At 40.0% G+C, this 27,759-nt stretch overlaps 1 protein-coding gene and 1 pseudogene across 3 annotated transcripts in view; both read right to left on the bottom strand.

Moving 5' to 3' along the window:
• EBF1 (EBF transcription factor 1) overlaps positions 1–27,759 on the bottom strand; it is a 390,388-nt gene that overhangs the window by 139,689 nt on the left and 222,940 nt on the right. For all 3 annotated transcript variants that reach the window (XM_030328392.1, XM_030328402.1, XM_030328416.1), the window contains exon 7: positions 3,422–3,503. In XM_030328392.1, the coding sequence (XP_030184252.1) occupies positions 3,422–3,503 (82 nt within the window). The remainder of the gene's footprint in view (positions 1–3,421; positions 3,504–27,759) is intronic.
• LOC115527060 lies at positions 2,230–2,456 on the bottom strand (annotated as a pseudogene).

The raw sequence follows: 27,759 nt of genomic DNA, 5'->3' as shown, positions 1-27,759 counted from the left end.
TACTCAAGAGAGCCTACAAAGTGAGAAAAGATCTGGACCTCTAAAGAAAACTTAGGGAAGAGCAACATTTACGGGAGAGGAAATAAAGAGCATCCCTTTGTAAAGGGCTGAGAATGAGTGAATGTTGTTGTGTGGAATCCGAGGAAAAGATGGGTTCAAGAAGGATGGAATGGCTACAAGCATGAAATGATGCAGAGAACACAGGAGGAAATAAACATGAAAGAAACAACCCAGGGGAAAAACTAGAAAGGTTCAGTAGGGCTATTTGAGGTGTTACTTTAATTTTATTGAGGCAATTTCTCCATTCTCTAATTGCATAAACACTCATGTGCCAACATGTGTAAGACCACACGCTAATTGTGGAAAAATTATAATTAATGAGACATGTAAACATACACAGACACAAAACAAAACGAATCAGTGTTCGTTCTGCCACAAGCTCCCTCTATCCTCTCCCAGGAAGTGACGAGTGGGTGATGGGAACAAAGCAGGTTAAATCTGTGATCCAGTAAGGAATTTGTCCTTGCTGATGGGAAGAGCTCTTCTTCAATGCAAAAATTAACTCTGTGGTGGTCAAGGTTGCTGCCCATATTTAGAGGAGTCTACCTACTTGAGGACAGTTGGAGACTCACAGGGAAGAGCATATGTATTTGAAGGACAGTATGGACCTTGTGTCAGGCAGCTCTCATGCCTTATAACAGAGAGCACTCATTGGGATGGTCACACTGTCACCAGGAAGAGTCTGTCAGAAGTCATCAGGTATAGAACTGAACCAATGAATCTCAACTAGGAGATTCACTGACAGAGAACACTGACAAATGTCTGGAGACATCTGGGGTTGCCATGACTGGGCTAGGGCATGAAAGAGTTTCTATGGATAGAGGCAAGTAAAAAACTGTTAAACATCCTACAATGTGCAGGACAAACCTCCCCTCCCCCATAACTGCATAAGGATTATGCAGTCTAAAATGTCAATTGTGCCTAGGTTGAGAAACCCTGTACTGAAATAATGATCCAGTTTCAGTTTATCACAACTACTTTCTCTAAAAGCTTACATTTACATTTTATCATATGCAAATTAGTTATGCATACAAAACCTTGTTACTCATATGTTGTAAAATAAGCAGAATGATAATTTTTACTCCATCTTAGAGTTGAGGAAACTGAAGCTTTCCAGAAATTCAGTTCATGCCCCCTCATCTCAGTAGCCCTTCTACTAAGTGAAGAACAACTATTTTATCTGCAAAAATAAAGCTTTCTAGACTCTATAAAAAATAACGGACTGAGTTGGTTTCTCATCCCACATAAGAGCTACATCCTATAATTTAAGACCTTTAGACATTTTACTAGCAGGTCCTATGAGGGAAAACAAAGCCTCAGAAGTCTTATATAAATACTCTTAGGTCCCCAATGTCACTAAAGTCTACCTTTAACTCTGCTGCCCTGAGAAGCACAAGAAAGTTGATCCTGATATTCGTAAGTCATGACACGTGTCTATTAGACATGTTTATTAAACATGAATTGGTTTGTGCCTGGATATGCCTTGCTATGATATAACCCAGGCTCGGTCAAGGGAGATAGATATATGGCTCATCTTGGGGCCAAAGCAAGCTGCAAAACAGTTTATAATGAAACCCAATCTCATGTTTCAAGACACTGAGCAATATACACCTAGTGACATCACATGTTTTGTTTACCAGCAAAGCTAATCCCACTCTACACAAAAAAAATCATGTGTGGGAAGCAAAGCACCCAAGTCTACCAACTTGGGGTCAGCAACTAGCCAGGAGAAACATTTTCCAGGAAACTAGGAATCCAGGGATTCTCTTCCTCAGATCTCTCAGGACAAAAGGTGGCAAGGCCAAAATGATTTTACAAAAATTCTTCAGAATCTTGGGAGAGAATGGCTTCTTTCTACCAAATTTGTCTTATTAGTCTCTTTCATGAGACTAATAAGTCTCACCTCTCAAAAAAAATCATCTTGGAGACAAAGAGATCTTGACATCTAAAAATCAATGCTTGGAGCACCTAGGTGGCTCAGTTGGTGCTGGACTCTTGATTTTGGCTCAGGTCACGATCTCATGGTTTGTGGGTTCAAACTCAGTATTGTACTGTCAGTGTGGAGCCTGCTTGGGATTCTCTCTCTCTCTCTCTCTCTCTCTCTCTCTCTCTGCCCCACCCCTGCTTGTGTTCATTCTCTCTCTCTCTCTCAAAATAAATAAGTTAAAAAAATTTTTTTCAATAAAATAAAATAATGAAAATCAATGCTCAGAATCATCCCATCCCTTTCTCCCATGTGCGAATGTACAGCTAAAATTCTTCAAGATCCTCTCAGAGATCATACACGTCAATCTACACTTCATGCTGATGAAATATACCCAAGAATATACTTTAAACACCATGCTGTTTTCACTGAAAGACTACACTTGATCTTAGCCAAAAGGCCGAGAAGCGATTTCACTGAAAGACTATATGGACATATATATCATTACATCACTCTGATAGGAAAACTAACATTGATCATGCAAAGAGTTAGCCATAAAATGAGATGGAAGGCAACACAAGTCTAGAACCTTGCTCCTTAAAGTGTGGTCCATGGCATTAGCATCATTTGGGAGCTTGTTAGAAATTTAGAGTTTCAAGCCCACCTGAGACCTCATTAGCAGTTTAACAAGATCCCCAGGGCATTCTTGACACTTCTGAGTTTGAGAAGCACCACTATCTAGAACTTAGCAACCTTTCCTAAAACCCAACTACCATTTTGTGTCTTCGAAATTAACACTTTGCTTTCACATCTTCTTCCATCAGTAAGTGTATAATTATATGAGGTGAACATACCACCCACATATGGTGGCAGATCTGACTGCTGCTTGAGGACCTTCACACATGCTGTAGAAGGACATTGCTGACACGGAACTGAGTGTCACCCATATCACTCTAGATGTGCCCACCTGCATCAGGGTCCATTTTTAATAGACACTTACTGCTGACAATTTCCAGGATTGGAAGAGGAGTACAAAGAGAAAGGAAAGAAGAAGAGGGCATAATTCTAAAACAGAACAAAGATCTTATTTAAGAGTTTTCTACTTATAAAACTTTAGAAAGAATGCATCATTTCTATGTACTTCACTTACCCTGAAGCAGTTGAAGCCTAAGAGTCCATTCAGGAAGCCAAACTAGGCTCAAAGGACATCACTGTCTCAAACAGTGAACGCAGGTGGTTTGGTCCCAATTCTTCCTTCATAAAAACAACTCCAAGAGCACAGAGACCTGGGGGACCAGGAGCCTCACCTGCTTTTTACGTCTGGGGAAATAACTAGACTCTATATCTTCTTCTGCCTAAGACTTTTTTTTTTTTTTTTTTACCCTCTCCTGATACTCATGCCATTATTGAAATTTAAGAAAGACAAGACAAACCCACCTGGAATCTCCGCATGTCACGTGGATTTCCTGCATTCTTTAGGCAATTTTGGTTACATTTGAGGAAAAATTTCAAGAAGAACCTGTGGAGAAACAAATTATCATGGTTAGCATTTCAGTCCTGACATGGAAGGGGGGGAGAAAAAGTAGTAAGCCGCGTCTGGGTTGCGCATTCTATTCTCCGCAGATTTTCTGAAATATTTAGAATGGTGTTAGAGTCACTATTTTGTTTAAAACTTTAGCCTTTGTTTTGCATCCAAGCTGGACTTGTTCTGTGAAAGAAACGCTTTTAGTGCTGCCAACAGATCTCACAAAAGAATTAAGCCCCCAAGGAAGTATTTTTACTCAGACAGAGGGAAAGTCTTCACTGTAAATTTAAGGTAGGTTCCAATTGGGTGTAATTGCCTGAGAATTACTCATGGTCCCCAACAACATGTAATTTAAGCCCCGTAAATTAACAGATGATGAACCAGCTAAATGTATGCTGGATGAATATGAGGACATGGTAAACACTTTTTATTTCAGCATCTCCAAATAAAATCGTCTAATTAGTAGTACCCACGAGAAGTAGATAAGATTCACATACTGACTGAAGTCCTTTGACTTCTCAAGTATTTCCTATATGTTTTTCTTATACTGCCTACTATAGACAAAAGCTATTTTGCGAATGAATCAGAACCTCACTGCCACCTTGGTCCCTGAGTTGGTTCTAGGGTGAGATTCATGGGTTTTACTTGCTAGGGTGACCAAAAGTCCCAATTTCCCAGGAACAATCCCAGTTTACACCAGCTATATTACTGTAAATATTATGGTACCCACGTTAACTCTCAAAAGTGTCCTGTTATGGATGATAAATTAGATGGTGACCTTATCACTTATTTCTTTCATTGTAGTTGTTAAAGTCCATTACACAAAGACAGCAGGTATCAAAGATGTACCATTAGGAGATTAATGCTGGCAATCTATATGTTCTTCATTTGCTCATGTTTGGGGAAAGAAGCATTTTAAAAGCCACCCTAAGTTCTCCATTCCCTTTTACTTTTAGGCCTACAGATTTCAGGCCCAAATATTTCCCCAAAACACCAGAATGCATTAAAATGCCAGTCAGTTAAATTTTTCCGGCATGTTCTTTTCTTCACCTTTCTCCCACTTCAAGTCACCTTTTCCCACACTGGAGTACAAAATTCCCACCTCAATGCACACAGTCTGTGAAGAACTATCAAGCCATGATGCCTCAGTCTGAATTTAGCTCTGAGCACAAAGTCTATTAACCAAATAACACAGGGGTCCTCAGTAAGGAGAACATAGCACAAAGTCACACGAGGTTTAACTGGTTTCTGACTACTGAACTGAGAGAGGTCCTAGAAGAATCTCTCTCCTCCCCGGTCTCTTAGAATCTGGCAACAGAAGAATATGGTGTGGGAGTAACTCTGAAAAGTGACGATAACTTTGTCAACTAAAAGAACATTTTAAAATACAAACACTTGCCTGAAACGACGCTTTCAACATCGTGCACCATTCAACCACCCATCAATAAAAGGAAACCTCTGAATAATCATTTGCCCCTACTTCCAGGTTCTCTCCATAGAGGCCAAAGTTTATCAACACTTCACACAAGATAAATGACTCGTGGAACACCGCTGAAGCCCAAACGTGTAAAATGGAATTGGGCTCTGGCACCCCTTCCCCAGTACAAAGAACAGCACAGTCATTCCCGCCAGCAGTCAGCTGGTCCTACTCAAGTCCCCTTTCAATAGGGCAGACTTGGAAAGAGAAAGACGTTTGAGGGAGTGGTCATAACCCCAAGTGCCTCAGCATTGTCCTTTCCTCTGAGCTCTCAGAAGGCAAGAGCTGGGTGGCCCTGTGATCACACATGGCTTTCAGAAGCTGAAATGGTGAAGCTCAGGGAGAGAGAGAGTCGGCCATCTTGCTGGGGTTTAAGCCAAAGGCACCTGAAATGTAAAAACTGGCTGCCTCTTTCAAGCACAGCTGGTTGGAAGGGCATATTTAAAAGCCACGCCAAGCCTCAGGGGAGGACTGATTGCCACGAAACTGACAGTGAGAAACAATGTGGTACAGAGGAAAAGCCACAGCCTTTAGAAATACCCGGAATGGGGTTCACGTCCCAACTTTGACAGGTACTGACTGCTTGTGTGATTTTGGATAAGTAGGTGAACTTCTCTGCTCCACACTTTCCTTATCTATAAATTGGGTATAAGGACAGTCCCTACCTTATAAGGCAATTGTAAAAATGAACCATGATAATGCCTGACACATGGTAAGCATGGTGATGGGGCCAGTAATAATAACGGCTCCCATGAATTAGGTACTTAACATGTTCAGCAAGGTGCTGAGAAATGCAAATACATTTTTCCCATTCAATCCCCCTAAATAACCTCTGCTATCAATCCCATTTTATGGATGAACACATTGAGGTTCAGAGAAGTTGAATAACTTACCGTAAGGTTCGTGCGTCTGGAACTCAAATTTGGACAGAGCCTGTGTCCTTAACCATTATGCTTATAGTAGTTTTAGTAATAACAGAAGTGGTGAAGTACTGATATTAGTGCTAATTATACCATCAACAGTAATTGCACCACAATGGCATTTGTGCCAATAAGTGTACAAATAAGAATAAGTATTGGTATTATTATTTCCATACCAGTAGCATAAATATTGTGGAGGGAGACATCATCGCCATTCTCCCTCCAGTGCCCCCACCCCTGATTCCCCAGGGCTGATAATATTGCCGCGGGTGTGTGTTTTAGACATTTGAGCCCAGACCGACAGCCAGATTCAGGTTGTGTTAGAAGAAGCTGTCAGCACACCCTCTGGCATCTTCAAGTCAGACAACTGCTAGCCACCATGAGGGGGGCCATCTGGTGCCAAAATGGATTTTGAAAGGCAGGCAAACAGGACGCTAGCTCTGCCAGAGAGAAACAGAATCAAGGGAGCAGGGGATCTTCTGCCTTAACGATGAGCAGGGGCGAGGTGCCTGTCAGCAGCCCATCGTTAGCACAAAAGCTATGCCGGGCACACACCGGATCCCTGTTACCCTAAGCTGCCCTGTCACCTGGCACGCTGCCAGAATCTCCTGCCCGCCCTCTCCACAGTGGATCGCTTGCTGAAATTGAAGGCTTGGCCATCTGTCGCAGGGAAGAGACGGCATCAACGGGTGCCTGGGGCCTCACACAAGCCCTTATGTGGCAAAGATGCTCTGAAGGGCCTGTTCTTTTGGGGAAAGCCAGCCTTACCCCAGGGGGAGCCTCAGGAATTCTTTCAAAGTTTCCCCTAAGTACATGCCAAATGCCTGACCCTTTCGGATCGCACTTCCTTAAAGGAACTGAGAGGACTTAGAAGTAGGAGTTAAAAATATCCCCACTGAGGGACAGAGTTAGATGTAGCACACACATTTTGGGGATGATTTATCAGGCTGTTTTTAAGGCATTTGTAAACGGGGGACGCATGCATGTCTGCTGGCCTATGGAGAAGATCTCAGATTCTCAGGGGGCTTTTAACAAAGCGGAGGTTATTGTAACTCAAAACCTCACTTTTGTCTCATGAATTACCACATTTTGTGTGGCGGATATGTTTGATAAAGTGTTGTCAGGAGAAAGAGTGTGACAGCCTTATTCGAACCGTGGGAAATGAACTAGAGACAGGACAAAGCCCCTATTGACCCTGTAGAGTTCCAAGGAGTTCCAAAAACTCCAGGAAACAGCCCAATCAGAACCAAACTCCAGTCTTTTTTTTTTTGGGGGGGGGGGGGGATGGAGAGTGTGGGGCAAAAAACCCAACACCTTTCTGGTAACTTTCAATATGAATAATATCATCTTATGTTCATACAGTGTATTATGTGATTCAAAGCACTTACATCTCTAGTATCTCACTAAATCCTCATAGAAGTCCTATAAATTAAGCATGCCAGGAATCATCAACCTATTTAAAAGGAAGAAAACTAAGACTCAACAAAATTAAGATATTTATCTACAGTCAAAACTAAACTCATAACCTATATTGGTCAAAAGACTCCTTATGGTATATGTTTGTTTCCATGAATTGCAAGACTTTCTAAGTGACCTTAACCATCACTTAGTTGAACTGTTTCATTGCACATATGAAAAAATTGAGAGATCAGAAGACATGAGAATAGCCACACAGTTATAATAGTTACAACAGCTGGAACTACAACCCACATGTTCTGACTTCTAGTTGTATGATTTTTTTCAAGATAATGTAGCTTTTCAAAAGCCAACCCAGTAAGAGCTCAACAGTTGAGCCATTGAGCTTTTTAGAATACTAAAAATTAGGAAAGTGGTGGTCATAAAACCAAAAGTGACAGCCTATTAAAAGTTGTATTTAGGTTCCTCAGTCAGGCTAATGTACAACATTAGCTCATCACTGAACATTCACTGAACCGAACACACACATTTGTAGAACAAAATTGCTTATTCAATGGTTTACTTGTGTCACATTTTACCAACCAATAGATAGTACATTGGGAATTCTTCTATGTGACTAGCAGAGTACTGGATACCAAAGATACCTCTAGGCTCCCCCAAAAGGAAAATTCTTTGACATAGCCAACATGTTTTGATCCATCTATATGAGGATGTAAAATAACAACATAATAAAAATCATCTCTGTATACCCAGAACATGACACAAGACTCAGAACCCAGTGGGTTTTTAGTAAATCTGTTCACCTAAACAGAATCCAGGACTCCCAAGGGATAGAAATGAGAACATTCTACAATAAAGACAACAGTAGAGAATTTTGGACAAGAACTTGGGTTGGAGATAAGATCCCCATGGGTAAATTTCTGCAGTGGCCTTACGAAAACATGAAAATAACAGTACTTCTCTCCAGGACCCCTGTGTGGCTTTTGTCATAATCCTAACTTTACTGTTTAATTAATTGTGTGACTTTAGAGAAATTACTTAACTTCCCTGTACCTTAAATTTCTCATCTGTAAAATGTGGGAAATAACAGAACCTGCTTTAGAGGGTTATTGAGAATAAAATGAGTAACGTATGTGAAATGTTTAAATAGTACCTGGCATAGAAAAAGAGATAATTATTTTCATCATCATTTATTTATGGCAACTGCTCACTGCCTAGCACTAAGAATGTTCAGATTTTCAGGTACAAAAAGTATTCTTCTGTCTTTGAATGTTAAGGTTAAGAAAAGAAGCAAAGACCTATGTAACTGACGAGAACTACAGATTTCATTGAATGACCTACAAAAAGAAAAAAGAAGAAACCAAGGAGAGACAATAATGACCAGAGCAGTTTTACCCAAAGGCCAAGACACATAAAGGAGAGAGGTAGCAGCTTAAATCATGGAGGACTCCAGCTAGTCAGAACTGAAGGGCACACACAGTAAAACCGACCATTAGGCGACAGCTTGTACATCATTAAATATTATGCAAAGCATCGCAATAGATCAAGGTGAGCAGGTTGACTTTTTACCTCCTCCACCCAAATTCTGAAAAATCACGTTTGGATGTTTTCAGCTGTTATCATAATGTCTAGGCTGGAAAAGAAAAGCATCAAGGCACACCTAAACTAAGACATAAAACCCCCATTTGCAGTCTTAAGGCTCCCCAAAAGTTCCTCTGACTTATGCCCACAGATGGTTATGTGGCAGATGATCCTTGCCAAAGAGATTCAGGACACGGAGACTCACTCTCCCCCAGTGCAGGAAACAGCTGTGTGGAAACAACTGTGGGGCCCCTTCTGTGTGAAGTTCAAGTTGCTCGCACACACGCTAACTGGAGGGTACAGAGGGAAATGCCTCACGAATCAAAGGGCTTTTTTGGAGAAGTCCTTTCCTTAGACTGCCCCATCATCTCTGCTTTGATACTGAAGCATAGAACTGCCTGCCTCCATGATCAAATCTACTGCCCAGACATACCCAAGGAAGACTTTCCAGGAGTATGAGTATTCTCCCAAATTGAAAATGTTTAACCAGAAGGCAACTATCCCTACCCAGACCTCTCAAGTTGCCAGGGGCTGTTTCAGAAACGCCATCACTGTCCCATCGTCATCATCCGTGAAGAGGTAAACAAGACTCCCATGGCCACAGCCATGAAAAATAGGTCTCCCTTCAAAACAGAGGAGCCAAAACAGCTAGAAAGAAAAACCTCTACTTTCAATGCCAACACTTCTGGGTTCCTGGTACACAGAAGAAGTTGTAGAGTACAGTTCATCCATGTGAAAATATGATACCCATAAGTCTGCCAAAATCCCAAGGATGCCACAAGGGCGGGCTGAGGAAGCCAAACCTGTGTAAGGGCAAAGGTCTCTCACCACCAGGCTGACCACCTTTCCTCTTCTGATATTAAAATGCACTAGTGAGAGAATATCTGCCTTGACTCAAACCCCTGCAGTTCTGTTTGAGAGCAAGGAAGGAAGAAAGAAAGAAACAAGAACCTTGAGGGGATTCTTTGCAGACGAAGCAAATTCTCTTCTCTCTCCCCACAGTGGAAGGTGGAATGGTACCAAGTTGTGGCACTATATTGGGGATCCCTGGGGGAGAGCATGTGGCTGCCTGTATTACTGGCTACTGACTTCAAGGAGTTTACTTTTTCCTTTGGCCAACATCCCTCAGATCTTGGGCATTTCTGGAAAGTATTCTCAGCCTGAAAGGATGAACATGATCAACTTGAGAAGCATTTGTTACCTCAGAGTTTGGCCTTGATGAAAGGACATAATTAGTGGCAAGAATTTATAAATAAATAAATAAATAAATAAATAAATAAATAAATAAATAAATGTAAGGTATTGGTATAGAATAGCAGCAGATGAAAGAATTTAAAAATAGCTTTAAGGGGGCACCTGGGTGGTTCAGTCAGTTGAGTGTTCGACTTCAGCTCAGGTCATGATCTCACAGTCCATGAGTTGAGCGCCATGTGGGGCTCTGTGCTGACAGCTCAGAGACTGGAGCCTGCTTCTGACTCTGTATCTCCTTCTCTCTCTGCCCCTCCCCCAGTTTCTCTCTCTCTCTCTCTCTCTGTCTCTGTCTCTCTTTCTCAAAAATAAATAAACATTTAAAAAATAAATAAGTAAATAAATAAAAATAGCTTTAAGAAAAAGCATTCATTGCACATAGATCTCCTATGCTAGAAGTCAAGTCTGAAAGCTAGGAAAAAGCATCAGGACAGTGAAAAGGGAAAGAGGGGGACAAATAACCAATGACCAATCTGGAAAGAATAAATTGAAACTTTTTAGAAATGACACAGAGAAGGGAAGCGAGAGCAAGGATGCTGCAGTTTAACGCCAACTACAAGGTTTGACTGGAAATTAAGTGAGAAAGTATGACACATCCAACAAGTTATAAGCTTGTGTGTTGTAGAGAAGGCGTTCATCTTCAGGGATCCTCTTTTACAAAGATTACTCAAGTGCCAAGTGTTTCTCGCCAAAAGTGCATTAAGGTACAAACACTGGCCCTTGGCAGGAATGAGGTAGATAACAAACTCAAGTGTATGTTTGTCTTTCTCGGGGCTCGGGACAGACTGAAGACCTATCTGTCTTAAACCATTTTCATCACAAGGAATGTGATCTTCAAGGAATCACCCAGCACAGAACTCCTGCAGACCAGGGGATAAGACTTGAGACATTCATCAGGTCTTGGAATCCTGGGTCACTAGTGAGACTCCCTCTCCAGGTCAGAAAAGAGGCAAATGAGAGTAGCAACGTTGCTTCAATAACAATGTCCCGCTCCAGAAAGCCAAGCATAAAAAATGAGATAGGAGGAGCCTCAATGCCTCCACTTAGTAGTTATTATAGCAAATACATGAATATACCATGTGGAGGTGTGGAGGCCCTGTTCTGAGTGCTTTAAATGTATTAATTCATTTACTCTTCACAACAACCCTATGAAGTACTATCGCTATTCTCATCTCAATGATACTGAGATAAAATACTTAGGTAATTTGCCCAAGGTTTCCTATCTAGTAAGTGGTACAGCTGGGATTTGAATGTAGGCAGTTTGGGTTTGAAGCCCACATCCACTAAACTACAGTCCTTCGTATGTTATGTATATATTATATTATATGGCAGTACACATCACTGACTATGTCTGACTATACTCTTACTACCATTTTCAGATTCATTCAAAATTAGAGATAAAGTCAACATAAAAATTTCTGGTATTGTCACTAGAATATTCCCAATTATAAATTTTAATTTGTTTCAATTTTGCCCATGACCACTCTTGCCTATTTCAAATGGATTTTAACTATAATGAAGGCCTACTCAGTGGGTGGGTCTGGTAATAGAGCCAAACCAAATTTGGAGAATGATGGCCAAAGCGAAACCAATATAATCTGGGTCTCTTGGGAGGAGTCAATGAACATCATTTCAAGGGTTTATTCATACATTATGTAGCTACCAGTCCCACTAGTCACTATCTTTGAATGTCTTTTTTGCAGACAGAAAGCCACAGGTTGAAAATCAAAGGCTTTTAATACCCCTCTGTTTAACACCCCTGTGTTTAAAATTTTAAAGCAGATTCATTTAGAATCTGATGTTAGAATTTCACTTTTCCTCCCGAGTCCTCAAAAGGTTTCGATATTAATTTCTCTTGTGAAGGTGACAGATGTCAGAGAGAGATCAAAAAGTTCAAATCCAGAGTAACTGAAGCATATGGGTTTTCTGGACACTCAACTCACTTTTTCTTCGAGATGTTATGAAGTATAAACATTCAGTACCATTCACTTACTCAACTGACAAATATTCCTCAAAAGCCTAACATGTACAATTATTCTCCTTTAATACCAATTGTATTAAGATCATAATTACTTTGGTTCAAGTTTTCCTCCAAAAGAAAAATAAAAGAGAAGGAAAGCACTTAAAATCAAACTTCCAGGAAAACTTCTTGACTCTTATGACAATAGGGTATTTGAGTATTTGCCAAGAAAGGTCGAATAGCCATGGATCAGGGAATCTTTCAAAGTTCCCACAGATGTCCACATTCTACCTTTCCAGACACATTGGCCCTCCAACATTCTTTGCTTCAGTCACATTGAGTTATACCCTGTGCCCTGAACATAAAGTTTCCTTCCTGCCTTCACCATAGGCTGCATTCCTGGGCCTGAAATGCCTTCCCTAATTTCAATACCATCTCAGCTTCCCATAATTCTACTTTTCCTTACAGAAGCAGCTTAAATGCCCTGAGCCCATGAAACCTTCCCAAATACCCCAGCTGGAATTAACCACTTCCTCCAACATTCTGTTACAGTTCTTGTCACAATTGGTCTTCACGTATTGTATTCCAGGTACTTAAGTAATCATGTGCTTCTCCATAACACTGCAGACACTTTTAGAGTGCCATTCTATTTTCCACAGCACCTAGTATGGCTGCATAATAGAAAACAGAAAATGCATATCTGACTTAAATTGACTGTAAATATTAATGGCAGTAACTTTAAATTATAACACAAAGATTATTTGTTCTTCTTTCCTTTTTCCCTATATTTTCTCAATTTTCTGTAAGTAGGATTACTTTAAGAAAAATAAACAACTTTATTGTTGTAAAAACTGAAATGTCACTCAGCATAGAACCTAGGGAACGTTGCCCCCATACTGTGATGGATAAATTAAGAACTAAAAATGATGAGTGTCTTTGCCAAAGCCTTTTTGCTCTAGATTTGCCAGTTAATTCAAATGAGAAGAGTTAAGAGCTACCCATCTTACACTTTGTAAAATGTAGATCATTTATTAGTTTCACATATGCATAATTCATAAAAGACTATCAACTGGGCAGATTCCACACCATCAATGTCCTCAACTTCCTACTTAAAACAATTCTCAACATCAAAGTTTAAAATATTATCTCTAAATTAAATTTGCCATTGTTCTTAAAACATTTAAGCATAACCCAAAGGTACAAAAGGACATGTAACTAATAATATGAAATGTATCTTCTCCCTCCAAAATTTTACATAACCTTCTAATGACTTTGTTGAAAACCAGTGATTAAAGCTCTTGATGGTTTGCTATTTCTTGGTTCAGAGTGCGTCCTTAACTCATCCATTTATTCATTCAGCCCATCTTTCACTCAGTAAGTATTTACTAAGCACCCACTATGTGCTAAGCACAAGTACAGAGACAACTCTGCTCCTGCCCTTATGGAGGCTCACCAAAGTATACTTCCCAGGGCCACCTGCATCAGAATTATCTGGGAAACTCACCTTGGTGGGAGTAAGTTAGGGGGTAAGATACTCAAATAATTTTCATGTACATTGAACCTTGAGAATTAATACCTAATTTATTTTTAAAAAATCAACAGTAATGTTAATACTATGTAATAAATGCAATGATGGAGTTATGCATCAGTAATAGTGAATTGCAGAGAAGAGCTAGACATCTAATCATGTGTCACTGAAACTCATCACAATAACTTATGTCAAATCACCTCTGAATGAAAAGAACAATTGAATTCTCCTCACCCATTCCACCTCATCTCCAGCACAAGCCACAGAAAAATAAAGGAGTTTCTGGTTGCCAGAGTAAGCAGCTATTTGATAAATTTTTGCTTCAAAGAAAAGAAACAATCTCACTTTTCTACCAAAAATATAAAAAAGAAAAAAGAAAAAAAAAAGCCATCGGCTGAAAAGCTGTGTCCCAAGAGAAAAATCATAGTCTTGCTAAAGATGAAAATTCTTTTGAAACCTGTTTAAATCATCATCATCCTTTTAAAAATCCACTCCATTTGTCTGTTCACTTTTCTGGACACTTTCCCCGGCCCAATCTCAGCATCCCATCCTCGGCTCACACACCATTGGGGATAATAAATTTAATTTGAGCAAAGGCTCTCATGGAAAAAAAAATTACTGCATTCCAACACGTCACACAAGCCAAGTTCAGACAAAAACAAGTGACTCCTTAATTTGGATTTAAAGCTCAGGATCAGTCTCCAAATAAAAATGACCAGTGAGCATCATGCCCACAGAGCACTGACAATAATCTTATGAGCTCCAAATTATTCCAGTTTCTATTATAATGATCCAATAAGTCTGTGTGTTCTAGTCCATAAAAATATAAAAAGAAATTTATCATTTTAAAATCATAATGCAAAATAGAATCTGACACTTTATTAAGCACTATTTATCATGATATCATAAGGATGCTGATGGAAAATGAAACTAAAGCAATATTGTAGACGAACAATGACACAATTTAGTCTTTCTGAGGGTGCTTTGTAGCTCACAGGTCATACCCTTTTGCTCTCCCTACCACATGTCACTCTCTAACAGCTTAAACCTGAAACACTGGAAACAAAACTCCAAAGAAGCTGTTATCATGAAAATTGGTCAAAAATTCAATAAAACAAAGAACACTAGAATGGAATGATAACTTACAGATGATCTAGTCCAGATATCCTTAACCTAGAGACTAGTGGATGATACACTGGAGTTCTTGAACACCTCAACATTGCATCCAAATTTTTGTAACACTTTTCTGTAGAATGGGTCCAGGGTTTTCACAGGTTGTGGAAGGAGTCTGGGAATTGACTGCCCAGAATCCATTCCCCCCTATTTTGATAACTGTCCTCTATTCTCCTTTTGAAAAACTTCCTCACCATCACCCAAGAGTCCTTGTATTTCAGCAGGACAAACTCATTCCAAGCTTAGACAAGAGTGGTGCTTATGATCCAGGTCTGGCTAGTCACAACATCACACCCCCCAACTGTGTGATTGCTTTAGAGATGGGCATGTGACTCAAGTCAAGCTAATCAGGCCCAATTCAAGCTAGTCACCAGATACTTGTTTGGGTGGCTAAAAAAACATTGGGTCCTGGTCTACTAGAATTGAACCTAGAAAAATAGAAAGCTAGGGTTGCTTAGAAACTCTGTACTAAGAGATGAATCCATAATAGAATATAATCCATTGTCCCATCTAATAGAGATCCTATCCCTGGGATAGGTGGGCAGGAGAGAAGATAGGGGGAGCTAACATCAAACATCAGTCTCCATAAAAGGTGGAGGTGTAAAGATGGATATGCTGACACAATGATGAAGCTGAGAAGGTAGCAGAAGGGAGGGTCCCAAAAAAGTGTGTAAAAGAAAGAGAATATTATATTCTGTCAAGCCCTGGTAACTTCAGGCTATACAACTTCAATATCCTATGGCCTCTCCTTAAGTCACTAATATATAGTATATATACTATATATATATATAATATATATAGTTCAAACATTGATATTACCTGCTTGGAATATATTATATCTAATATATCATATATATTATACATATATTAATATACTTGGTAGGTATAATACATATAATAATATATTCTATACAATATAATATATAATATATTCCAAGTAGGTAACATCAATGTGTGAACTAAGCTGCATGTACAACCACAGACAGTGTACCAGAAACTATATGAATGGAAGAGTAAATCCCTTGTCTACGATGGACAGCCTCAGTTATCCTCCAGCCAACGGACTCCATGGAGAACATAAGGACAGTGTTGCCAGAGCCTCCCCTCTCAAGAGAAGCTAGAAATATAGGTTGTTAAGTGCAGAATGTGCCAGTCTTCCAGGCGATATAAGGGCCAGACAAAACAAATCTGAGAGAGGGGTCCCTGTTTGCATCTCTTGTTCTAAGCTATAATAACCGAAGTAGCAGCAACTCATTTGTATGGGAGGCTAGGGTAGGCCTTCTTTGTGCCCAATTTTGAGTTTTAAAAAGTTATAATGAAAGAAGAACCCCTGTGGCTCTGCTAAATGGGACTCCTCTCATTAAGAAAACAAAAGTAGTTCTTGCTTTTAAAAGAATGGCTTGTTTTCTTTTGTTTTATTATTGCTGAGAATCCTTGTCACCTGAAATCCAGATGTGGTCAAGCTTGATTTTCTCCCAGACCTTTGGCAGCTGGCAGGTTGAGTGAAGGGAAGATTCAGAAAAGTACCTGCAGCTGGAAGCAAAAGTGAAGGCAGTGCATATTTACCAGCATGCGCTGTCCACAGACAGCGAATAGAGAGACCCAGGAAAAACCTCCCGTGCCCTCCTGTTCACAGCTGGATTTCCCAGGGCACTTAATTCAATCAGAAGCAGTAAGTTTTAGTAGCATTTTACAACCAATTAACCATGTAGGAAACAAAACACCTGACTCGGTGCCTTCCTCCAGCTTCTGAAGAGTCTGTGACCTCAAAAGTCAGCAATTTGGAACTTTCTCTATGAAAGAAAACACCATCAACCCAGTATAAGCAAATTTATCCCTTCTTACTTTTAGTGAGAGGACACTTGAATCTGCTCAGGCCTCACTGGCATAAGAATCACTCCTATTTTCACATAAAGAGTCCCCACTTCACTCAGCATGTGCCGGGCACAGGCATTTACAGGAATCATTCCAATGAATCCTTACCACAACCCCATTAGTTAGGTCCTAATAATATCCCCATTTCACAGATAAATATACTGAAGCCAGTGAGGTTGGTAAAAGAGCCCAACCATAAATGGCAGAACTGAGATCTGAGGTCAGGATACCGTCCATAAAAGAGGGCAAGACTATATTATTGGGCCCACTGTTTATGGTTGGACCCAATTAGAAATTAAACTCTGTGATTAGAGCAGCCTTCCAGTATTATAGGAATAAACCTCTTTGGATGAAAAACAGATATTCAAACTTGTGCTAAGTTCTATTAGTAATAATCTTCCCTAAATCAATAGTTTAAAAAAAAAAAAACAGGCTACAATTTTAAAACCATGCTTCACTTAAAAATATTTTCTAACTTTTATTCAATCAGTCTTCAAAAAACCTTGAAGGACGTGGTAGGGGTGGGTAAAATCACCCACATTTGATAGATGAGTCTACTGAGCCTCAAAGAGATCAAGTGGCATGGCCAAAGTCATCCAGCTGATTAGTAGTAGCCTCTGTTCCAATTCCTAAGCACTCCAGCCATGGGGACTTCCTCTTACTTCCACAAACACGCCAAGTTCCTTCCCACTCTGGGACCTAAAATGATCTGGCCTTAGTTCTTTCTCATCTTTTAGGTCTCCCTTTGACATCATCTCCCCAGGGATGCCTTCCCTGCATCCTCCCTCAATGGGCCTCCTCCAGTCCCCATCACTTTTACCTAGAACCTTAGAGCATTTGGCATCTGGCAGTCAAATATTTGCTAAATGAATGAACAAGTAAGTGAATGGATGGGATTACCAATTTTCTGATTTTTCTAACTTTTAACAATGACTAAGTGAAAGGACTTTCTCCTTAGCATGTCTAGCTAAGATCCCCTTGTAGATCCCTTGTAGAGTGACACATGAAAATAAAATCTTGTCCCAGCAATATTTAAGTGCCCACCTGTTAAAGTGACACTATGATGGGACCTCCCTGCCAAAAACATATACACCTGGCCTTTAACATCTTTCCCAGTGGACTCAAAGCTAGATCCTTAAGTATGGAAGGAAGACCCACACAACATGGAAGAGAGAAATAAAATGGTGATAAAGGACTGATTTCCCATTAAAGCAAAGCACAGAATTAGGCTTAGAAGAAGATGCAGCTGGGTATGAAAGGCTGGAGGAGAGGTCCCCAAGTTCTCCTGAGAAAACTCTAGGCTCTGCTACTGACGGTTGCCATGGTAATGAAGAGACCCCTGACTAAAACCTGACACAACTCCCCCACCCCCAACTAGGGCCAAGAGTTGTAGAGAGACAGCACTGCATCTTCTTGAATTCCAGTCTACTTCCAGATCCATTTCCCTGAACCCAGAGGGTATTTCGAGTCTTATTTTAACCAAGAAGTCTCTTCCCTTACAAACATAATGATGATGATAAATTGTTCTCAAATGGAACTGGGAAAATAGGCGATTTCATGTACTTTTCCTTGAACCATGGGATCAAGTTTGCATGCAAGCTCTAATGTGATGATTCTTAACCAAGATGACTCAGGAGTCATTTTCTTCTGATCATGGGTAATACTCCTTTTAAGGGAAAGACGGCTCCAAAGTAGCCTAGCTTTTACTAAGTTTTTACCTAGTTTTTACTAAGTACTCTACTAAGTGGTTAGGCTTTAGAAGAAAAGTAATGAGTAAAAGCACAGCTAACGTTTATTGAATAGTTACTATGTACCAGGTACCATGCTTAGTGCATACTTCGTTTTAATCCTCATAGGAACCCTGCAATTCCTTGCCCACCCATCCACCCTCCAACTCTGCCTCAATTCTCCAAGTAAGAAAACAGCTGAATCACAGAGAAATTAAGTAACTTGCCCACCAAGTTACTTAATGTTCACGGCAGGTATAGACAAGATTTGAATGCAGTCTCCCTTGGCAGCCTGTGCTCTGAGAGCTGGAACAAAGCTCTCCAGGAGCCCACGTTCTCTGTGCTACCAGGAGATGCACCAACTGATATAGTGCAACTGATATGGACTGAATTTCTCTCAGTCCTTAGACACTGTGTGCTAAAATCTTTGCACATGCCTATCCATTTAAAACAAAAAAATAAAGCCTCCTTCCACCTCTGTAGCACCCCTTTCCTTCATAATCTGGACCAAACCTACATCTGTGACTTTCTTTCTCTCACTCTGCCTCCCAGCTTATGTTGCAGCTACATTGGACCACTTCTCCTTCCCCTCCACAGTCTCTGCTTTGCCAACTCTGCCTCTTTGCACATGCTGCAGCTCTCTCCTTGCATAATTCCTCTTCCCTCTCCCATCCTTCTCACCCAAACAACTACTCAACAGTCAAGACACAGTACAAGTATCCCATGCACTGGGGCACCACCCTGACTCTCCCAAATATCCCCAAACTCTCTCCTCTGTTTTCCCACCATAATTATAATGTTATGTACAATCAAGTTTTGTTTCTCTGTTGTCCTAATACAAGTTCCCACTCATCCATGACACCGTAAATTTTTGTAAGATTAAAGTCCTGAAGACTAAAATTTCATCAACACGCCAAGTACAATCTTTTTTTGGTGCTATTAATCGTTGTACTAGAATCCTGCACTGGGCTATTTATACTCTTTGAATTGCTCACATGTCTTCCCTTAGAAACTAAATATGAAAGTAAGCATAAGTCCCTCTATGCCTCAAGTAAGACAGTCCATTCACCAACAGTCTCATGACAGTGTTGGGTAGTGGTTTTCCACACTAACTGTGTAGAGTGTAAAAAAATCCATTTAACTGTGATTTCTTGCTTATTGCTAGAAAGCTTTGTAAGTCGCTTCTTGGTCTCACCTAGTGGAAGGGTCACTGCTTCAGCTGGGATTGTGACAAGCCTCTGCAGAATTAGAGTACTTTATTATCACATTAGTACTGGAAAAAGTCATATAATTAACAGAATTTATCCTCATTTACTCTGTAAAAGCACTAATATTCAATCTCTCTGCCTCTGTTTAATTACTTTCCTTAACACAACTTTTTTTCCCTGGTTGACCCTTCCTGGGCTCATCTACAGAAATGTGTTAAAACTTTTTCTCCTTCGACTCTATTTAAGTTGCTAGACTTTATTCATTTGAATAAGCATAAAAGGCACACCAGGGTCTGTCATAGTTCACACAATGCTTTTGAATTAGCAGTCGTAACGGTGTCATACTTTTGTGGAGATCCTCTGTTCACAGTAAGTGATGACAGTCATCAGAATTGCTGTTAATTGTAATATGACACTGGCATTACACTGTGTGCTATCTAGTGGTAAACTAGCATTAGTTCAGGTTCCTAAGAAATTCAGAAGCTGAGGCACCACAATTCTTTAAAAAGAACAGTAGACCTGCCTGACACAGGCTGCCTTCTCAAGTAACGCTTCATCAGACGTATTTGCTCAAGAGGATGGGAGGAGCACACACACACATGCACACATACATGCATCAAAATAAAGTCACCATTAGACAACAAAGTCATCATCAAATAAATCTGGAAGGTGCTACACTTGCTCTTTCTCTTTCCTGATTTTTTTTCTTATAGGCAGCAAAGTAATAAAGTAAAGAAACCATGGTTTAAATGACAAATATTTAGTAGAGGCTGAACTTCTGCTCCCCTTTTCTGAAACACAGATTAAGAAATCATGCCTCCGGAGGGGCGCCTGGGTGGCAGTCAATTAAGCAGCTGACTTCAATTCAGGTCATGATCCCGCAGTCTGTGAGTTCAAGCCCCACATTGGGCTCTGTGCTGACAGCTCAGAGCCTGGAGCCTGCTTCCGATTCTGTGTCTCCCTCTCTCTGTGTCCCTCCCCTGCTTGCTCTCTGTCTGTGTCTCTCTCTCAAAAATAATAAACATTAAAAACAAAACTAAAAGAAAAAAGAAATCATGCCTCCATACTTCATGTTGAGACATCCACAACCTGGTCAGAAAGATGGGGGCCAGGAGGAAGGGAACAGATCCTTAGTGTTGAATAGTTGGTTCACTTCTAATTGGAGATAAACCCTTCCTAATGAGGTCAGGAGTGGGGCTGGGTGAGTGACATGAGACAATGGATCAAATGGGCTGTTGTCCTAGTTCCTTAGATGATGAGCTCCAGGCACTGAGGATATAGATAGCCTTCTACTGTCCGGGACACATGGTCCCACTCCATTTCCCCTATAAGAGACACATCTCTGTTGGAACATGAAAAAATCGCACATGAGAAGTCCTTCTCATCTATACTCCATTTTATTCGAGTGACATGCAGGAAACTATATTGGTCTTGGTCTCAAAATAGAATAACTTTATGAGCCCACAAACATAATATGTATGACCCATCTTCACTGGGAAAGAAGAATCCTCTCCAACCTCCAAGTTTTAGTTCAGTCATTCCTTTTGCCTATAGTGCCTTTCTCTCCGAGAGAGAGAAGTCCCTCCATCCTTCCAGGTCTGGCTAAGAATTATTCTTCTTCCAATAAAACTGTCCAGATTCTCCCATTTGGAGTTAATGTCCTGTTCTTCCATACACCTAAGGCATTCAAGGTCTGAAGGTGTCTTTCTTATGGTACTTACCAAGGTCATTTTATATTTAGGTTATCTATGCATGAATCTGATTGGATCAATTGGCTGTGAAACAATCTGAACGGATTACTGGAGTTATGGCTTTGCCTAACCTCAGTGACCACATTCCCGGTTGAAACTGACTAATTTATTTTTTACTCTGAAACTGCCCTTCACTTAACTTTTGGTCAAATGCCTCATCATTCCCTGAAACTTTGCTAATCCACCCCCCCCCCACCCCTCCAAGCTTCTGAACATTCTGTCCCCCACTACTTGAAATTCTGTCTACTCAAAGGAAATAAAATCCATTCTTCAGGGCTGACACCAAACCCTCCTTGATTACATTGGCCAAAATGGACCATCTAGATTCCCACAGCCTTTGTTTATGCCATACTGCTCCCTTAGCATCTGGTAATTTTTATATGCATTTACATTTTTTATCTGTCCAAACAGATTGTAAGCATCTAAGTGGAGAAACACATTTTATACAATCCTGTCTCCAACACCATGTTCAATAGAACCTTTTTTGTGCATCATAAACACCTTCTATATGGTGAATGAATGCACATTAATCCAACACTTTACTTTGGGATCTCCAGAGAAATAAGACAAGTATTGATGGATAAACTCCTATAGTACTGGCAATAAAACTACTACTTCTACTACTACTATGAAACTTTCATCATAATTACCCTTATTCTTGTTCTTATTAGAGTTACTGTTGAGTGCTTACTATTTGCATCTAATTTGCTGAGCACTTTACTAATATTATCTCATTTAATCTGCACAGCAACCCTAAGGTAGCAACTTCTAAGGTAGGTAGTATTAGTAGTCCATTTGTCTGAGGTCACAAATCTAGTAAGAGACACTCTGGATTCAAGCCCAGGTGAGTCTAAGACCGATATCGATGTTCTTGTTCACTAAATAATTTGTATCCAGTTTATCACTGTTTGCAAGGTATTCAAGATGTTTATAAAGGGTGTCTTACCTGGCTTGCCTACTCGCTCTGGTTCTTAGGTACAAAAATGAGGATCTGGAGTATAAAAGTGGCCCCATTCAGAGTTTGGAAGCAAGCCACCATCAGGTGGAAAGGATCCACCTCTCATAATTTCCACTGGCAATGGACTTGGCCACCATCTCAGCGTGGTTCTCCTTGGTGCCACTGAGCACTTTTCACTTTTAGAAGGACAAGAAAACCCTCTCAGACTCTTGACCCCCTCACTGCCATACTTTTTTCAGTCCATGTGGTCAGCTTGAACTTTAAAAAGGGGTTTTGCTTAATGCTTTGCAAAATAGACAAGTGACATTTCTGGTTGCTCAGGGTCACCTCCTCTTGCTCTCCTTCACTCCTAGCCCATGGAATATCCTGTGTCTCCACTGCATGCATGCCTCAGAGCATAAACATCTTTTCCTCAGAACCCTGGCATTGCCATCATTATAACCACCTCCGAGGCCCTGCACAGAGGCAAACGCAGTGCCTCTCACCCTCAGCTGTTCCACCATGTCACTTTCACAGGCAGCAGGACACACATTCCAGAGCCGGATGGATTAACCTCCAAGATGACACTCAGTTTTAGCCTTAGCCTCCCTAAATCCTCAACAAAAACTTTAATAGCCAGACCTGATTTAGGACCTTAACTGTAAATCTCCTCTCTTCTCATGCACTCACTAAAGAGATGAGTACAATCAATTCAGACCTTTTCTAGTCATTTTCCCCCATGTTTCCTGGAGAATCCAATGGGTGATGGGTAAGAACTTTCATTATCATGAGCCTTATTTAAAGGCAAGCTAAAAAAAGAAAGAGAAAAGAAAAAAACTGGAGGGTGGGGAGAAACATTAAATGCCTTCTACAATTTGGTAAGCACAGAATATGAAACACGGGTGGGAATTTATAAAAATATTTGAAGTAACATCATTCATTTATTGAAATGAAGCCAACTTGCTAGAATGTTAAAAACAGCAGTAACCGAATTTGTACTCAATTCTTAGAGCCTTGTTGATCAGCGACTGAGCCCTGCCATGAGAACAGATCTCCTTTTCACTCAAGTGAGGATCTGCAGGGGTATTTTCAAAAGTAAATAAATGGCCACAAAGAACAAAAAAGATCAGTAGAGAATTGAGTCTCTCAAGAACATCCCTGACAAAATAAACCCCATGTTTATGTATACTCCCTCAATTGGCCTGAGCCAGAAATCTCCCCTGCAACTTAAAACCGACTGCACAGGAGTTGAGAGAAATGTCCGGAATTAGCTTAGTCAAATGCTGCCTTAAATAAATGCTCCTCTGGTGCTTAACAAGATGCTAGTGCCAAAGCAGCATAGTTTGACCATAGTAAATCCCACTTTTTTTGCCATCATGCATCACCCTATCTTTTCTTTGGTTATATGGCATCTTAAATGCAGACACATCTTAAAAATTCCAGTTGGTATATTTTAAAATAGTGTCTTGCTCTTTCTTATTATAAATGTTGAGTTATCATTAAAAAAAAGTTTAAATCCTCAAAAGGAATAAATAAATAAAAACCATCTGTATCTCATCTCCTTCCAGTCTTCCCACGTATATACAAATTTTATAACAACATACAGATTTTATAACCTTTTTCATGTTAAGCCATCTTCAAAATGTAATTTTTTTTTACTCTGTAACATTTCATAACATATAGTAGATATTCAAAAAATCTCCCATTGTTTGATTACTTTCAAGATTTTGTTATAAATAATGCTTTGGTGAGCATCCTTGGACATAAAATTTTATTCACATATCTGAGTATTTCCTCAAAATAATTACCTAGGATAAGAATTGTCAGGTTAAAGTGGCATATTATCTTAGAATAAGTATAAAACAATTTCATTTGTAAATATTGACATGTGTCAAAGTAACTGGAGATTCAGCCAAACTAGGTTGGGGAAACTTCAAAAAGTAGCCCTTGAGTTGCCCAATGATACAAAGAAGTTTCTATAACTTAGGCCCCAGGGTGTCCATGTTTATAAAAAACCTAACTAACTAACTAAACACAATGAATATATTGCATATCCACAGGTCCAACCTGTTTCTACCTGCAGTCATGGACTGTATTAATACGCATGACAACATAGTCATCATCTTGAGTTATAACTAACCACAAATGGAAACAGCCTAAGAGAAGCCCTCTGTCTGCCACTAATACTGCTCTTACTGTGCCGGCCACTGGGCTGAGAAAAAGACTCATCTCCGACAAAGTCTGTTACATGTTGGACACGATAAGGGTTTCCACTAGGCCTCCCTATCTTGCTATCACCAAGACGTCATGTCCAAGAGTAGAGTGAGAGAAAGCCGGTTTTAAGAAATCTCTGCTTAAAAGCTGAATGGAATCCTATTATCCCCTAGAAACCTCATCCTTTGTAAGGTAGGCATCATATTGTGAGCTTACACTTCAGGGAAAATTTAAAGCAAGTGACCTATTATATGGTTATCATTTTCCTAACATCATACCTGGAAATTGTTCAACAAGACTATTCCGGCAAAAATAGCAGTCCTTCATTACACTAACATTCTACAAGTGAATTCCATAGACTCTACTTCTGATGCCTGAAGTTATTCTGTTTTCCTGAGACATTAGACTCAAATACACTTGACAGTGCCTCAAATTTGTACGTGGTTTCTTCTCACACCTCATGGCACAAAAGCCACCACTTATGACCTGGCCTCTAGTAATCCAGTCAGCTGCATTTCATCCCATGTCCATTATGTTCCTTTATGCTAAAGAACTTGATTTGCTAAACCCTCTGAGCTCTCTCAGGCCTCCTCAAATGCTATTTCTTCCTCCTGACACAGACCCCCACCCCAACCACTCCTAGTCTAGAAGACTCCTCTGTATTTCAAAAATTATCACAAATGCCATCTCTCCCCCTAACAATCCTTCCCAAGTTCCTCTAGTCAAACATAGAAACTTGCACCTCAAGATTCCCATGGCACATTCCTCCAGAACCATATCTATCACGCTACTTTGTGACTCTCTACTTACTTGCTGATCTCTCAACTAGGGAATAATATCCTTGAAGATAAGATCCATGTCTTTTCATCTCTGTATCCTCAGAATCTGGGATATAGTTTATAAATATATGATTAAATATGAAAGAACAATAAGCATGTATGTAGCATGATAAAATACTACCTACAACTGAGAAACCAAAATAAATGAAAGGAGGGCATGAAGAACCCCAAGACATTCTAGCTGTGAAGTGTGTGTGCAAAACATCATGACTTATTGTAAAGAACCACATGCTGGAATGTTTGCAAAGCCAAATTGTGCTAATGAAAAACATCCAGAGTTTTATACTATGTGGCAATAATCTTAATTTGTTTAATGAAAGGGGGAATATCATCTAATAATAAACACAAGTTCTGTAAAGTCTCTCTGATATAATCCAAACCTCTTTTTTTGATGTGTTCTAAATATATTTGACATAAATGGTGCCAGAATCTCATGCTAATACACATGAACCCAAAGTTGAATGGCAGAAATTAGAGAATTCCCAGAGTTACTAAGGGATAAAATCAAACCCATTAACTCAAGGGTTATCTTAGATATGAAGAGAGTATTGGTTCTCAACAGACCAAGAGCAGGTATTAAGGTCCTTTAAATGCTCAAACACTCTCTTGTCTTTCTGAAAGGAAAGAAACAAGGAGAACTACCGTAACACTAAAATGCTCCCAGGTTGTAAGAATAAGCAAGAAATATAGGAGTTATCTAATGTAGCTTCCCACCCAAAGAAGAGATCATCCCTTCCCCAATGTCCCTGACAAGTGGTTGCTCTGGCAACTCTGCCTGTCCTGGGAGCTGGAGATGAAATTCAGAAAAACAGGAAAGCTCGCTCCTCTCATGGACCTGGCATTCTAGTGGGGAAGAAGGACAAAAAGCAAGAAAACAAAATCACAAGTAAACAAGGTAATGTTGGTTATTGATCAGCTACTGGAAAAGAAAAGACGGCAGACAGAAAGTGGTTGCTGGCAGAATGGAGGGAACTTTAAAGAGAGTAGTCAGGGAAATTCTTGGAAACAATATGTTTGTTGAGACTGGAAGGACAAGAAGGAGCCAGCCATGCCAACATCTAAGGGAAGAGCATTCCTGCTACCACAAAGGCCAGTGTGACTAGATTGTAAGCAAGGAGGAAAGTGATGTGAACAGTCCCAGAGAGATTCTCCAAGTTCTGACAAAAAAAATGTCCCATCATGGGAGGCAGTGCTTCCCATCCAAACCAGTCAGCACTATGAGGATGTTCCCTCTTCCTGAAAGCTGAATTCTGCCTTCCTGTCCTTTACCTTCAGAAATTCCCATTTTAACATGATCCCAGAAAGCAACACTCCCTTCTTCCCCAAGATAACCCTTCAATAATTTCAAGTGGCCACTTGATCTTTCCAGGCCTCTTTTCCTGAACAAGCAAATCTTATTCTTCTACCACCTCTGGACATGATTTCCAGATGCTTCACCTTCTTATCCATCCTTTTCTAAATAGTCTCTCATTAGATAACATCCCTCCTGAACCATGCCTTCAGAAATTAGCAGGCCCCCAAATGCTAAGGGCTGTAGCAGGTTGGTTAAGATATGAAGTCAGAAAAACTAGGCTCCAAATTGGGCTCTACCACTTATCAGTTGTGTGACTTTAAGAAAATCAATTAACCTCTCTAAGCCTCCATCTCCTTATGTGTGAAACAGGAACTATAATATCCATGTGGGAGAATTATTGTGAGGATTAAATAAGAGAATATATGCAAAGTCCAAAGGGCCATGAATAGCATGTAGTAAATGTTCAGTAAAGTTTAGTTATTACTATTTTTATTAGTTGTTGTTGTTCTTCTTCTTCTTCTTATTATTATTAAATGACTTCCGTCAGTCTCCATGTTGGTCTAAAATCCCAATCTGTTCAAATGCAAGATAAATACACATTTGTTTATACTTTGCCTTGCTTTGTTCTGTTTGCAGTAGTGGGGTCCAGGGGAATAGATTGGCAGCTAGAAGCCATGTAAAGGTATACTAAACTTCTTTCTCTCAATGTCTTTTGCATATAATACAATAGCACGGGAACAGAGAAAGGCCAATAAAGAGCTAAACCACAACATTGGAATGCATCTAGACTTCAGTTACTGTAGAAATAAAACCATTTCCATATGACTCAGATAATGCTACATATACTGAACAATGTTTGATCACCTTCCCAGGGGCAAGACAATGCTCTCATGCATTCTTTCATTTCTCATCGGAGCCATCTCATGTTAAGTCCTTAGTAAATACTTAGGAGTGGAGGAAGGGGGAAGTCAGTTAGAAGTCAACCTAGACTTACAGAATCACATTTGATGATGTAACTCACACAATCTTGACTCTCAAAGGAACCCAAACAGCTCACATCATAAGCACAGAAACAGAGGTTCAGAAAGGTAAAGGGATTTGC

This window comes from Lynx canadensis, chromosome A1, assembly GCF_007474595.2.
Source record: "Lynx canadensis isolate LIC74 chromosome A1, mLynCan4.pri.v2, whole genome shotgun sequence".
In the NCBI taxonomy this organism is placed as follows: Eukaryota; Metazoa; Chordata; class Mammalia; order Carnivora; family Felidae; genus Lynx; species Lynx canadensis.
Note: the sequence above shows the minus strand (reverse complement) of the source record. Positions and strands in the feature narration are given on the sequence as shown.